The sequence below is a fragment of the Myripristis murdjan genome, chromosome 18, assembly GCF_902150065.1.
Source record: "Myripristis murdjan chromosome 18, fMyrMur1.1, whole genome shotgun sequence".
NCBI lineage: Eukaryota > Metazoa > Chordata > Actinopteri > Holocentriformes > Holocentridae > Myripristis > Myripristis murdjan.
In genome coordinates, this window is record NC_043997.1 from 28,459,739 (window position 1) to 28,473,825 (window position 14,087).

At 41.7% G+C, this 14,087-nt stretch overlaps 1 protein-coding gene across 2 annotated transcripts in view; it reads right to left on the reverse strand.

The window, feature by feature from the left end:
• The window catches only part of ablim2 (actin binding LIM protein family, member 2), a 235,904-nt gene that overhangs the window by 9,913 nt on the left and 211,904 nt on the right, over positions 1-14,087 (reverse strand). Inside the window, exons 13-17 of one of the 2 annotated variants that reach the window (XM_030075915.1) lie at positions 12,488-12,595; positions 10,768-10,821; positions 2,079-2,116; positions 1,675-1,783; positions 972-1,030 (exon numbers count right to left, since the gene is read on the reverse strand). In XM_030075915.1, coding sequence (XP_029931775.1) covers positions 972-1,030; positions 1,675-1,783; positions 2,079-2,116; positions 10,768-10,821; positions 12,488-12,595 — 368 coding nt within the window. The remainder of the gene's footprint in view (positions 1-971; positions 1,031-1,674; positions 1,784-2,078; positions 2,117-10,767; positions 10,822-12,487; positions 12,596-14,087) is intronic. The other variant, XM_030075916.1, reaches the window with a different exon arrangement.

Sequence of the window (14,087 nt, forward strand, 5' to 3'; positions counted from 1 at the left end):
CACCTCACAATATCTGGCTCTCCATCCAAGCATTTTTATGTGAGTGATGCTGTACTGTACTTGAAAAGTTGTTAGACAATTTTTATGAAATTTCCGCAATTTCTCAATTCCAAAAATATTGGCCAGCTGGCCAATATTTTTGGCCAGCTGGCAGAAAATGTTTCTTTATTACTAAATAAGTAATTCAACAAACAGCAATGGAAACCATTTGTTAAATAATCAAATAATCACTGATGTAGCAACAACCAAAGGTTGTGGGTCAAATATTTGTCCATCACAACTGTACAAAAAATGTCTATGTCTCTGCCCCACCCGTTGTGATTTTATGGCCATTAGCTGGCATACATGGAAGATTTTTTTTTGGCATTTCTGCTTTTTTTGACAGTCATAGTAGAGATAGACAGGAAAGGCAGGGGAGAGAGAGGGAATGACGTGCAGCAAAGGACCTGAGGTCGGACTCGAACCGCGGTTGCTGCGATTGGGACTGAGCCCTGGTACATGGTGCACGCGCTTTACCGGTGAGCCACCGGGGCGCACCCAGACATGCAAGATCGCCAACATCAAATAGCACAAAAACCATAAACTTAGCCAATACTGTTCAGTTCTTGAAAGGTTCTATTCTTCTGGGGTATGTGTGTTGTTTTTTATTTTTTCTTTTGAAAATTTAAGAGCAAAAATATTCTAGCGTTCAAACCTTCAGGCACGTTTCACCTCTGGCCACAGCCAATACGTGATATCACAGCAGGTACTTTGCCACTGAGCTAATGAAAAATACAAGCAGCGATTTAGTGTGGCCACAAGAGCAACCTACCTTAAAGTTTCTCTCTCAGTTGTAAACACAATTAAATTTGTATTATATCTGTGTCAGTTTGTCTGTCATGGTTCTCATTAATGAATGTAATGAGCATCTTTGCCTAATGTGATGGGTCTTTGAGATATCAATTTGTTTTCACTGCCTCTTGTGAGCTCACCTTGTAGATGCCATTCCTTCCGTAACCAGGTAAGGAGGCAGACTTGTTGTAGGAAAAATCTGCCGAAAGAAAAAGACTTTCACTTAAAATGTTGTTTCACTTTCACTCCAGTGGATAGAAGCTTTCTATAAAAAGGAGAGCCCTACACTTTACTACTCAATGGCTGACTCTTGTGTGAAACCCTGGTAAAATACCACATAAATGCACAACTTGAAATGTTTAACAAACCATTTACATTTTAATCGCCAGACTGACAATAAACACCACTGCACACACTACCACACAAGAACTACATTGTTTGGTGGAGGCAAAACATTACAGTTTTATTTATTTATTTACAATTTTATTTAACTATTATTGTTGAGCACTAAAAGATTTGCAATCATTCATTTTTAACATAGGACTAAGGCACCTGTTACGCGCTCCCCCTCCTTGTTCTCCTCTCCCTCTTTTTGTCCTTCTAACAAAGCCCTTTTAGGTGTTTTAAAATCACTGTGAATCATGGCCTCTTGTGGCTTACTTCTTAAACAATAAGCCATGCAGCTCACTGGATGAATTTGCTTGTTACCAGAATTTCCCTTGTTGGGATCAATAATGTATACCTATCTATCTATCTATCTATCTATCTATCTAAATCATAGGATATGAACTGTTTTGCACCCTATGGATTCAGGCCAGATTGAGCTTGTGACTGGCTACTCACTGGGTTGGGAGGTGTCGGTGGGCAGGCTGCAGGTTGATTTGCGGGGATCCAGGTCTTCTGGACCCATCTGTCCATCTATCTCATTCTTCAAGATCATCCAACTGGTCCTCTGCAGGGAGAGAGAGAAAGAGAGATAGATAGATAGATAGATAGAGAGAGAGAGAGAGAGAGAGAGAGAGAGAGAGAGAGAGAGAGAGAGAGAGAGAGAGAGAAACAGGGAGAGACAGGGATAGAAAAAGGATTGATGAAGTAAATGTATGGGTTAGTGAGTTAAATAATGATGCATCTATAAAGACTGGAAAACATAGATGTGAACAGACAGTAAAAAGACTTACTTGAAGAAACACACACACACACACACACACACACACACACACACACACACACACACACAGTAGACCTACCTTGCTGTCCTCCCCATCCTGCCAGGATGTTCTTGAGGCTGTAAAACAGTCAGATGTTACAGGGTGTCACAGTTAATGTGCTTTATCATCTGCTTCACAGTTCCTATGAAGTGCCCTCCTATCATTATGGCCTGGATGAAATCAACCTCATCATCAACAGCAGACAGCATCTAGAGGAACTCAAGTGTGACAAACAACTACACATTGAAACAACATTTCTATCAACATCTTTCTAAAAAGGTCTGACCTTTTGTCTGGAATTAATTAAGATATTGGATGCCATGGTGTTAGCCTGTGCACCAGACAGTGCAACAGTATTGACAAAGAAAGATGATTTTGGGGTCCTACTGATCACTCAAAAGTACACAAAAGTGCAACCAGTGACTCAAATCCACCAAAAGTACCCAAAGTGCTTCAACATTTAAATCATGTTGACTCATTGGAAATGTAATGCCAATTTCCACAGCTCCAAGGTTAAGAAGCGGGGAGCGCATGGGAAGCCTGAATGCATTCCCTCGTCAATGACCTCATGACTGCCTGAATGCATACAATCTAAGCTGCTGACAGCCAGCTCACAAATCTGTAGAAGTATGGCATATGCTGCTGATTTAGGCCCAAAAAAAAAAAAATACTTTGGGTTCCGGTTCCTTGTCATTTAAGGGCATGAATAGGTAGGGAATTTATTTTATTTTATTTTATATTTATTTTATTTAGCATTTTAAGGATGGCTAGGGGGGATTTATTTTATTTATTCATGGGAAGGATGGGTAGGTAGGGATTTTATTTTATTTTATTCTTTTTTTATTTTTGGAAGCAATGCATGGGTTGCTTTTTAAATATAATTAATTCAATATTTGCATAAGTTACCACCTTTTTAACGGACGGAGCAGCGTTATTACTAGCAGGTACCTAGCTCGCATCGCAGCACTAGGTACCTGAAGTCGAATACACCCATCACGCCCACCGCCATAGAGCCAAGCTCCACGGTGGGGGAGGTGAAAGAGTGCCATTGCAAATCTACAATGGCACTGTTTCACCTCTTTCACTACATCTGCAAGGGTTTTCTCTTGTAGTCGGATTATTTTCACTGGTGGTTTGCGAGGACAAATCACACACACCGTGCGGAAGTCCATTCTTTCCAGCCAGTGCTGTCGGTGGCGCGTGATTCCATGAAGTTATTTTCCGAAGTTATGTGAGAACATCACAAATAGGGCGAGCGCAACATAGATCAAAATAAAAGCCCTGCTTAACTTTTGACCAATGCCAACAAGGTCACACTCGATCGCATAGTGCCTTTATTTTATTTTTTTATTTTATTTTTACACAGAGGCCAATAAAATATCCTGACTCAAGGGTTAAATGGGACACTCAGTCAGGAACCAGAACCCAGAAATTATTATTATAATTATTGTCTGGCCTTACTTGCCATCTCTGATAAAGATGAATTACTTTTTTTTTGTGATACAGGCGATAAGAGCTCTTCAGACCCAAGTGTCCATACTTTCTAGGCTACTTTGTCATCCAATAAGCTTTCATTGCTTCAGATACACACCATTGTGTCTGACAACTGCAAATTGCAAACTGCAACCACATACCATAATGTAGTCACAGAAATAATGGTTATAGGAAAAACACGGTGACTGAATCAGCACAACATTGATACCACTATACAAAGTGATTCATGGTACCAACCACTCACAGTGGACATACAGTCACAGCGTCAACACTAAAACAAACCAATGAGCTGGTGAGATGGATGCAGACATGCATGGAGGGGGTGAGTGAGTCGACACCCAAGGGCCCCAGTCCCAAGAATCACCAAGAATTACCAGTATACTGATTTGTTGCATTGTCAAATCAGGCAACAAAATATGCGTCAGGGGTTCTTACATTTCTTTTGTAATACCCAATATAAATTTAAACTATTACAATAATTCCAGTATACAGTGCATTCAGAAAAGCAATCAGATCCCCTTCACTTTTTTCACTTTTGTTATGTTGCAGCCTCATGCTGTTTGCCCTCCTCCCCTCTGGGAGGCGCTTCAGGAATCTTCGTTCCAGGACCAGCAGGCTCAGGAACAGCTTCTTCCCCGCTGCGGTCTGCCAACTGAACTCCACACCAAATGGATAGCCACCCACCAGCCACGCATCTTCACTTCCACCACTTACTGCACACCTCACTGTCCATATGTAAATTTGTGCTGCACAGACTGTGTGTACACCCTACATAGACTGTGTATCTTCTGTTTTTTGTATATATTACTCATATTATATCATATCTGTATATAATATTTCATAGATATGAATATAGATATAATAAAAAAGTGAAAACAGAATTGTAGAATTTTTTGTAAATTTATTAAAAAGACTAAAACATCACATTGACATAAGTCTTCAGACCCTTTACTCAGTACTGAGTTGAAGCACCTTTGGCAGCAATTACAGCCTCCAGTCTTTTTGGGTATAATACAACAAGCTTTGCACACCTGGGGCCTCATATACAAAGGGTGCGTATGCACAAAAACGTGGCATACGTCCTTTTCCATGGCAAAGTTCAGATGTATCAAGAGTGAAATGACCGTGGAAATGCGCGGTGCCTCACGCCAACTTCATGGCTGGTGTACGCATGTCTCTACAGCTATTGATCCTTTGGCGACACTTGGGGATGCTGGGAAACTGTTGATAATGTGAAAATAATTAGTCCTCAGAGTGATGTGCACATCCGAGACATATGAACAATTAACACTGATGAACAATTAACTCACCCACATGTCTGCAATTCGATAAGTGGATATAAAAGCACGCGCAAAATGATGCCGTTAACAACAATGGCTGCTTTAGTAGTATTAGAAGACATTGTGAGTGGTGCAATAAGAATAGAGCGTGTGTTCAGAGACAGAGAGGATTTACTGGCACATGATGACGACTGGATCATCAGCCGCTTTTGGTTCCCGAGGGCAATCCTCCTGGAACTGTGCACGGAGCTACGGCCGGCCTTGGAGCACGACACGGTGAGGAGCCATGTGCTGCCTGTACCCATACAGGTGCTGACCACACTGGGGTTCCTAGCAACGGGGGCATTTCAGAGGGAGCTGGCCGTCCGATCGGGATTGTGCCAGTCGACCCTGAGCCGAGCCATGCCAGCTGTGTGGGACGGAATTATCCGCATGTCTATCAAATTCCCATACAATGCAGCTGAACAGGCCAACATTGAAGTGCAATTTGAAGCGAGAGCCGCTTTTCCTAATGTAATCGGAGCTATTGACTGCACACACATTGCTATAAAAGCACCATCACAGGAGGAATTTGTTTATGTCAACAGGAAGCATTTTCAATTGACCAATGTACAGATCATATGTGATGCACAAATGCAATTAATCAACATTGTGGCGAGGTGGCCTGGTTCAACGGACTATTCATACATTCTGAGTAACAGCATGGTTGGGAACAGACTACAAACTGGCACTGTGTGCGATGGGTGGCTTCTTGGTGAGTAAATAATTTATTTGTTTAATTGTCCTAATATTAATCTCCCTCATGCGCATTGAGCATGTGCGCCCCCAAATATGATCCTGTCTTCACAGCATCAGTACTAGTCAGTGGTTAAAGTTAGTGACTTGCTGTTTTTTTCTGGCTAAACTACAGCTTCAGAGCTTTCTGACAGGCCCTTGATTGTCTCTGTGTGTAAAGCACTCCTGTCAATAAACCCGTGCGTAAAGTGTGAAATGTCTTAATCAGCCTCATCTCTTCCCTGGTGCACTTCTGCATTCATTTACAACAAGATCCCTGTGAGTGGTGTATAAAATTAACAAGCAATTAATGAATGCACATCCTACCCGGGAGGCCATTCGGGCCCGGCAACATTTGATTTCAGCCGTAAAGAGGCAAGGACATAGAATTCACTTATTCACCAATGCATTTAATGAGTCACTGATATTTGTGAGAACGCTTATCAGTAGATCCAGGCGATCATTTATGCCGATTGCTCTCACTATTTCCTCTTGTGACTCAAGCACAGTATGGAAAGAAAGAGCAGTGTCACCCACAATTGCGGCTACTCTCAAATGGGGTGAGCTCCTCTTCTCCTGTCTTGGCCACACTTTGGCGGTGGGCAGCCGTCCTCCACTTAACATCCACCTTTATGTCGGACCACTTCTTTATTAATTCAGCATGTGTGCGCCTTTCCAACCCCACAGCATTGACAGCAGGACACACTCACTCCTCTTGCATTTCGTGTTGATGCCGGAGGTATCCAGACAGCACATTTTTGCGCGCCTCCACTTCAGTGAGGAGCGTCTCTAATTAACATTCTGTGAAATTTCTCTTCTTTCCCGTCATATTAGATAGATAGATAGATAGATAGATAGATAGATCTTTATTGTCATTTCACAATCATATACAATCATATACAGTATAATAATTCATGTTGAGGTTGTAGTTTTCTGATCATGCAGAGAGGGGAATCTCAGGTGCTGGACCAATTTAAATATGATTTGCAAATTTAAAAGGGGGGCGTGGACAGGGAGGGGTCAGGTACTCCAACATGTGCGCTCAATTCCACGTTGATTCAGATGTTCAAAGAAAATGAGCTTGGATTCATGTGTACGCACACATTCATAGATCTGGATTTTTTTGTGCGTATGTTTTCTGGATTTAAGCGTACGCCATTTTTCAGTAGGATATCCAAGCAGTCTTTGTACATGAGGCCCTTGGATTGGGGGATTTTCTGCCATTCTTCTTTGCAAATCCTCTCAAGCTTGGTCAGGTTGGATGGGGACCGTTGGTGGACAGCCATTTTCAGGTCTCTCCAGAGATGTTGGATAGGGTTCAAATCAGGGCTCTGGCTGGGCCACTCTAGGACATTCACAGAGTTGTCCCTAAGCCACTCCGTGTTGTCTTGGCTGTGTGCTTAGGGTAACTGACATGTTGGAAGGTGAACCTTCGGCCCCGTCTGACATCCTGAGCACTGTGGAACAGGTTTTCATTGAGGATATCTCTGTACTCTCTGTAGTGCTCCATTCAGCTTCCCCTCAACCCTGACCAGTCTGACATGCTGACATGCTGCCACCACCATGCTTCACTGTTGGGATGTTACTGGGCAGGTGATGAGCGGTGCCTGGTTTCCTCCAGACATAACGTTTGGAACTGAGGCCAAACAGTTAAATCTTGATTTCATCAGACCACAGAATCTTGTTTCTCACAGTCTGAGAGTCCTTCAGGTGCTTTTTTGCAAACTCCAAGTGGGCTTTCATGTGCTGTGAACTGAGAAGCCACTCTGCCATAAAGCCCAGATCGGTGGAGGGCCGCAGTGATGGTTGTCCTTCTGGAGCTTTGTCCCATCTCCACACAGGATCTCTGGAGCTCAGTCAGAGTGACCATCGGGTTCTTGGTAACCTTTCTTACTGAGGCCCTTCTGCCATGATTGCTCAGTTTGGCCGGGTGACCAGCTCTTGGAAGAGTCCTGGTTGTGCCAAACTTCTTCCATTTGAGAATCATGGAGGTCACTGTGCTCTTGGGAACCTTCAGTGCAGCAGATTTTTTTTTTTTTGGAGCCTTTTCCAGATCAGTTCCATTGACCTCATGGCTTGGTTTTTGCTCTGATATTCTTTGTCAGCTGAAAGGCCTTCTATAGAGAGGTCTTTCCAAATCATGTCAAAGCAATTTTATTGACCAAAGTTGGACTCTAATCAAGGTGTAGAAACATCTCAGCAGCCATCAAGAGAAATGCGAGGCACTTGAGCTAAATTCCAAATGTTTTTGCAAAGGGAAAAATACTGAATACTTATGTCAATGTGATATTCAGTTTTTCTTTTTTAATAAATTTGCCAAAATTTCTAAAATTCTGTTTTGACTTTGTCATTATAGGGTACTGTGTGTAGATTAATGAGAGAGAAAGAATGAATTTAAAAGTTTGTAGCATCAGGCAGCAACATAGCAAAAGTGAAAAAAGTGAAGGGGTCTGAATACTTTCTGAATGCACTGTATGTCAGCCCCCCAAAATTGGAAGATGAGTCACTGAGAACAATGAGCCGTTTAGACTCTGATCTAAGGTCAGTCTCGTGTTCTTCCCTCTGATTGTTAGTTTAAAGCTACAGTGAGCAACTTATGAATGAATGAATAGTTTATGAATGAATGGTTTGTTTCAGTTACAGTTAAACTTAAAATGTTGGCAGCATGAATATATATTTCATTGTAGCCCCATCCAGTGAAAACTCAATGTGTTTGCTGCTTAGTTTTAAAGAAATATTAAACAACTTCTGGTGAATGTAACCAGTTCAAGGTTATAGCAATTTGACCTCTACCTTTTACATGATAACCTTTGAAAAGGTGGCTCTGCCAGTCAAAGACACAGTTTTCCACAGTAGCTTTGAACGGTTCATTAGGTCTGTATTTGTTCCCACATTCTCAATCATCAAACATGTAACGTTTTTTTTTTTTTTAATCAAAATGTTCAGCATCTTCTGCTGAATCTTAACATGTCATGGTCAACAGCAGCTCTTTTTGTGATACATCTCTGGATAGTCGTCAGCTTCACTCAGGCTATCTTAGACTAAATTAGCTGTCCTGCTAACCGCTCAACTAGTAAAGCAGGGCTCCAGCCACATTCAGCTTACACTGAGTTAGCATAGCCTCCAAATGTAATGTTAACTATTGGGTTGGTTTTATTTTTTATGTCTTTAATGATTTTATGAATCCAACAAAAAGTGTGCTTGTTAATGTTGATTAATATTTATGTGTCTGTGTGGTACAACACACACGTGTACCTAGAGGAGGCGTATGGCTTGGTCCTGATTTGGTTTTGGTCAGTGTTGTCTCTGCTGCATGTTTGACCTGTTTGTTTGTTTGTTTTTTTAAAGGCAGCAGCATAAACCACTGACAGCACTTCAACATCTAGGGCCCTATCTTGTGCCACCCACTGCCACTACCCGCTACCCGCAAATTGCGGATTTAGGAACTTCCGCTATCCCTAAATGGTATCTTGTGCCCACGCTACCCGCTATCCGTTATGCCGACTCCGTCATTTGCGCCTGGAGGTGTGTCTGTGGGCGTGTTTCATGCGCTATCCCTAAAATTGCTATCTTGCGCACACACTTTTCCCTAAAGTTTGAGCTATTACGAGAGCGCGCCCAGGCAGCTTCAATGCACGCCCCGATAGAGCCTCGCCACGCACACGGTCGGACTGATACCGGGACGCCGCCGGAATGGACTGAGTATATTACTCATATAGACTGTTTAGAGGAAAGACTGTTTTAATTGGACACTTACGCCAGCACGTTTTATTGTTTTATCATAAGCCAGCAGCTGTGCTATATTTTTATTTTTAATATTTTATTTGCCCAATCTACCTTGTCAATAAATTAGTTTACACATAGTTCCCCCTCTGCCTCTTGTGTGTGTGTGTGGTGTGACCCGGGGATTTTACTCAATCAGTACAACCTTGTGACACGTCCACTTGGACACATGTGGCTCCACCTCCCGAATTAACTCGCCTATAATATAATATATAATATGTATATATATAAAGCCAACTTGCTTTAGCCTCAGTAGAACCCCTGAGAAAATCTACCTCCCTCTCTCCATCGCGGGTTTAGGATTTAGGATTTAGGATAGCGCATCCTGCCCTTAAAGGCAATGGCACCTGGCACACTGACTGGTGTAACTGGCGTAACACCCAAAACACGCCTATGCATAATATAGCGGGTAGCGCAGGTTTTTTGCGGATAGCGGGAGGTGCACAAGATAGCAACTTTTACGGGGGAACGCCTCTTGCGCAACCCTAAATCCGCAAATAACGGGTTTAGGGAGTCTGGCGCAAGATAGGGCCCCTAGTGTCTATGGAGACAGATGTATGTTGGAGGGCAGAATTTACCAAGCTATGACTGATTGGTTTGCATTTGTGGGGCGGAACTTAGGATTGGTCAGTTTGGGTGTATTTCCTCCATGACGCATTAGACAAAATATTCAGGGGTTAAACTAATTTGAAGGGAAATTCTTAACCGTGAACAGGGGAGCTTACCTGAAAAGAATGGTAGATGCTATAAGCTAAGCTGCTTGCTATGCTTAGTTTTACACTACACATTACCTTTAAAAACAAAAAAACAAAAAAAAAAACTTGTCACTACCTGTGGATCAAGAAGTGTCCACACCTTACAATTTTTTGGGGGCAAATCTCTGGAGAATGAATTAGGGAGCATGGGGAACTCATATCTGTTGCAGTCTCACTTTGTGATTCAGGCTGGTAAGACTGGATATTTACATAAAAATGGCCTTAAACCTAGTAATTAAATTGTTACTTTTTACAGGGAAGCGGAACTGATCCTGGAACAGAGTTACAAGGGCTATCAACAGTGTCTTTTATCAAGCCCTCTGAGCATTGTTAAAAAGCACTCATCCTCACAAAATGATAACATAGATTTTTGAAGCATTTTGTCATAACATTGGCCCTGTGTCCCGATTTCCCCCCCATTCTGATTCTGCACTTGTCTGGTAAATAGATTTTATAGCATAGATGGGCTCTGATGCATGTACTCTCAGGCCAATCCTATGCATGTAGAGGAGGCTATTAGATGAGTACAGCCTCAGAAAAAAGGGAGGAGAATGGATGAACGAAATGAATGACAAGTCACATGATATACATCGTGCAGAGACCAGACCAGAGAGAAAGTGTTAAAAAGGAAGTGGACTGTACCATGCTGTCTGTAGATAGGGGGTTTTCTATAGATATTATCTTTGACCTTAGTCTCTGAAGATGGGAGGACAGGCAGAGTAGAGAAGATGGAAAAAGCCAATATGGGTGGGTGGGTGGAAGGGAGAGGGAGAGAGAGAGAGAGAGGGAGAGAGGGAGAGAGAGAAAGAGAGAGAGAGAGAGAGAGAGAGAGAGAGAGAGAGAGAGAGAGAGAGAATGGGGGAAAAAAACATGAGTTAGCAGTTATTGAGAAATGAGATATTCTGAAGAAGCCAAAGGAGGGGCAGCATAGCTTGATTCACACAAGAGATTCATCATTTTTATTGTGACACATCAGAAATGTAAGCAGTTTTGGTATTATTCGTGCAACATATTCATAATATATCATTTTGTTGGTCTTTCTGGGGTGAAATGGGGTAATATTTAATGCAAAAACATGGGAAATTCACTGACTCTCAAAAAAAAATATCTGGAGGAAGACATTTTTCCAAGGCATAGCAGAATCAAATCATAGCATTCCTAAGCAGTCATTAAGAACCACACTTAAATTTAATATTTTAACATAACAATAGAACACAGAAAGATAAGAAGTCTGCTTGAATGAACTGAAATGCAAGATGAAGTGTCTCTGGAGGATAATGGGGCCAGTATGAGTTTCCTTAAGGCTGATCAAATTCATCTCAGTGTCTGTGGACCCAGACAGGCCTCTGTCAGAGATGCTTAGTAACAACTGTCACACATTAAGCCACCACAGAAACATGAGTCACAAGAAAACAGCACATGTGGGTCATTTTTCTAGGCTGTTTCTGTGCCTGCCAGCCTCTGAAACAATATCCATATAAAAGCAATAAGGATGATGACTAGGAAAGCCATTAAGTGGATAATCGTTGGCTCTATTTTTTCCTTCATCTTGCTTCCAAGTTGGGAGCTTTTTTCCCTTTGCCTAACTGACAATGTAATTGTTAATGGGAAGAATCTGTCAGATCAAAAGGATTTTCCTCTGTGGGAGATTGAAAGTAATGAACAATACACTGTTATATGTCAACTCCTGTCAAAGCGCATTGCAAATTTTATGATAAGTGATACAATTCCGTGTCAGACTGATGCTTTGTCAAAAAGAAACTGGCTTTGAAATTTCAAGTTGCTGTTTATGAAACAGTGGAGAGAATGAAATTGAGAAATCAAAATTCAAAAGCACAAGGTAAAAAAAAGCCAATGAGCTACATTGTAATGAAATATAGGCACAATAAAATAACATACTGTACACACATTTACTACTGGCGATGGGTTACTAGTTATATTTACCAAAAATAAAAGGCTTTCCTGCACTGACAACAAATCAGCCTCCCTATAATCTGATTCTTTATTATATTTTCTAAATTTGTTTAACTGTAAAGCACATTGAATTGCATTTGACTTTACAAAATTTGTTATATAAATGAAGCCTGATTTGGTTTATACATAAATACTAAAACCAAAATTGACTTGAGCTCATAAGCAGGGATGTAATGGATGGTATAAATAAGATGTTTTTTGTTGATATTGCCGTCTGTCTGTCTTACGATGATTGCAAGGAAGAGCTAATAACTTATGCACCTTTTATTTACCACCAGATGTCGCTGTGTATAAATATTATCACCCTGCTCTCTATGCAGGTAAAGATATAGTGGAGGCAAGGGGATCAGAGATGAGTTGCAAGCCAAGCATTGCAGTTATGGCCTACCTGGTATGTGGAAATGCCGTGGAGCAGCTACATACGTAGAAGTAGAGGAGGGGGATTTGCCATCAGAATAGGTGGATAAGCTGGGGGTACTCCGACCACTTTCACTACCTCCATTGAGGGAAGGAAAGAGGGATAGAGGTGGAGGGGGTGGTGAATATGAGGGGAGAAGGGCACAGGGGTAAGGTTTTGGGAGACAACAAGGGATGTTGGGAGTAAAGAGGTAGAGTTAAGCTAGGCTTATGGATAAAGCTCAAGTTTGAAATGTGACTAGTACCCAATTTATGCAGGTGACTTGATAACCCAGCCATTTACTTATTGATGTTTATTATCTTACCATCTGTGGATTGTGATACTTCACCAAAATTTGGGTAGAATATCCCATTGGTCATTGTTAAGTGAGTACATGGGCATCATCATCCATGTTTCTCTGATAGATGCTTGTTGGCTCTAGTGCTCTATGCTAACCCTTTAGCATGGCCTAAAGTCAGAAAAGGCTCCATGCTAATACTTTAGTGTACAGTATTTTGACTGATAACAAGCTCCATGCTAACACTTAAAGAGCATATTGCAGGTTGGAGACCCCAGTGAATCAATGTGTAGGAAAATGATGTAGGAACTGAATTTTCATTGAAATACGCATATATATGTATTATGTGCACACACACACACACACACACACACACACACACACAAACACACACATATATATATATATATATATATATATATATATATATATATATACACACACACACTACAGTGACAGTGACAGTGTTAGGTTTTTGTGAGAGAATTTTACTTCCGCATCTGAAAAAGCTAAACCGGAAGTGACATAGGAAGAGGGAGTGCAGTTAATTTGAACAATTGTAAAATAATGGATCTTAATGCTAGTTGTGACACTGAAGAGGTTGTGAATGTGTATTCATATCAATATGACAGACCACAGCCTTATAATTACAAGCCTGTTAGGTGTCAAAGAGACCAGGAACAGACCAGGGTCAGAAGAAATAACGGTCAGAGAGATGCAGTTGAGCTGCGAGGAGAACCAGTGGAGGACTGGGCAGGTGTCTTGGTCAGTGACCAGGGTTAGCTTGTAGATACGTACACACTACTCACAAAAAGTTAGGGATATTTGGCTCCTGGGTGAAATTTATGTAAAATGTAAAATGTTCACGCTACAGTGATATTATATCATGAAAGTAGGGCATTTAAGTAGAAGCATGCACTGGTGATTTCCTCATCTCAAACAATTTCTTGAAACAAAAGCCAGCAACAGTGGTGGGTATACCACAACAAAAAATGTCAGTGTCAATAACTTGTCATGTGCCCTTGAGCATCAATTACAGCTTGACAACGACGTCTCATGCTGTTCACAAGTCGACTTATTGTCTGCTGAGGCATGGCATCCCACTTTCCTTGAAGGGCGGCCCTCAGGTCATTGAGGTTCTGGGGTACAGAGCTCCGAGCCTCTACACGGCGACTCAGCTGATCCCATAGGTTTTCTATGGGATGCAGGTCTGGAGAAAGTGCAGGCCACTCCATTTGAGGTACCCCAGTCTCCAGCAGCCGTTCCCTAATGATACGACCTCGATGAGCTGGA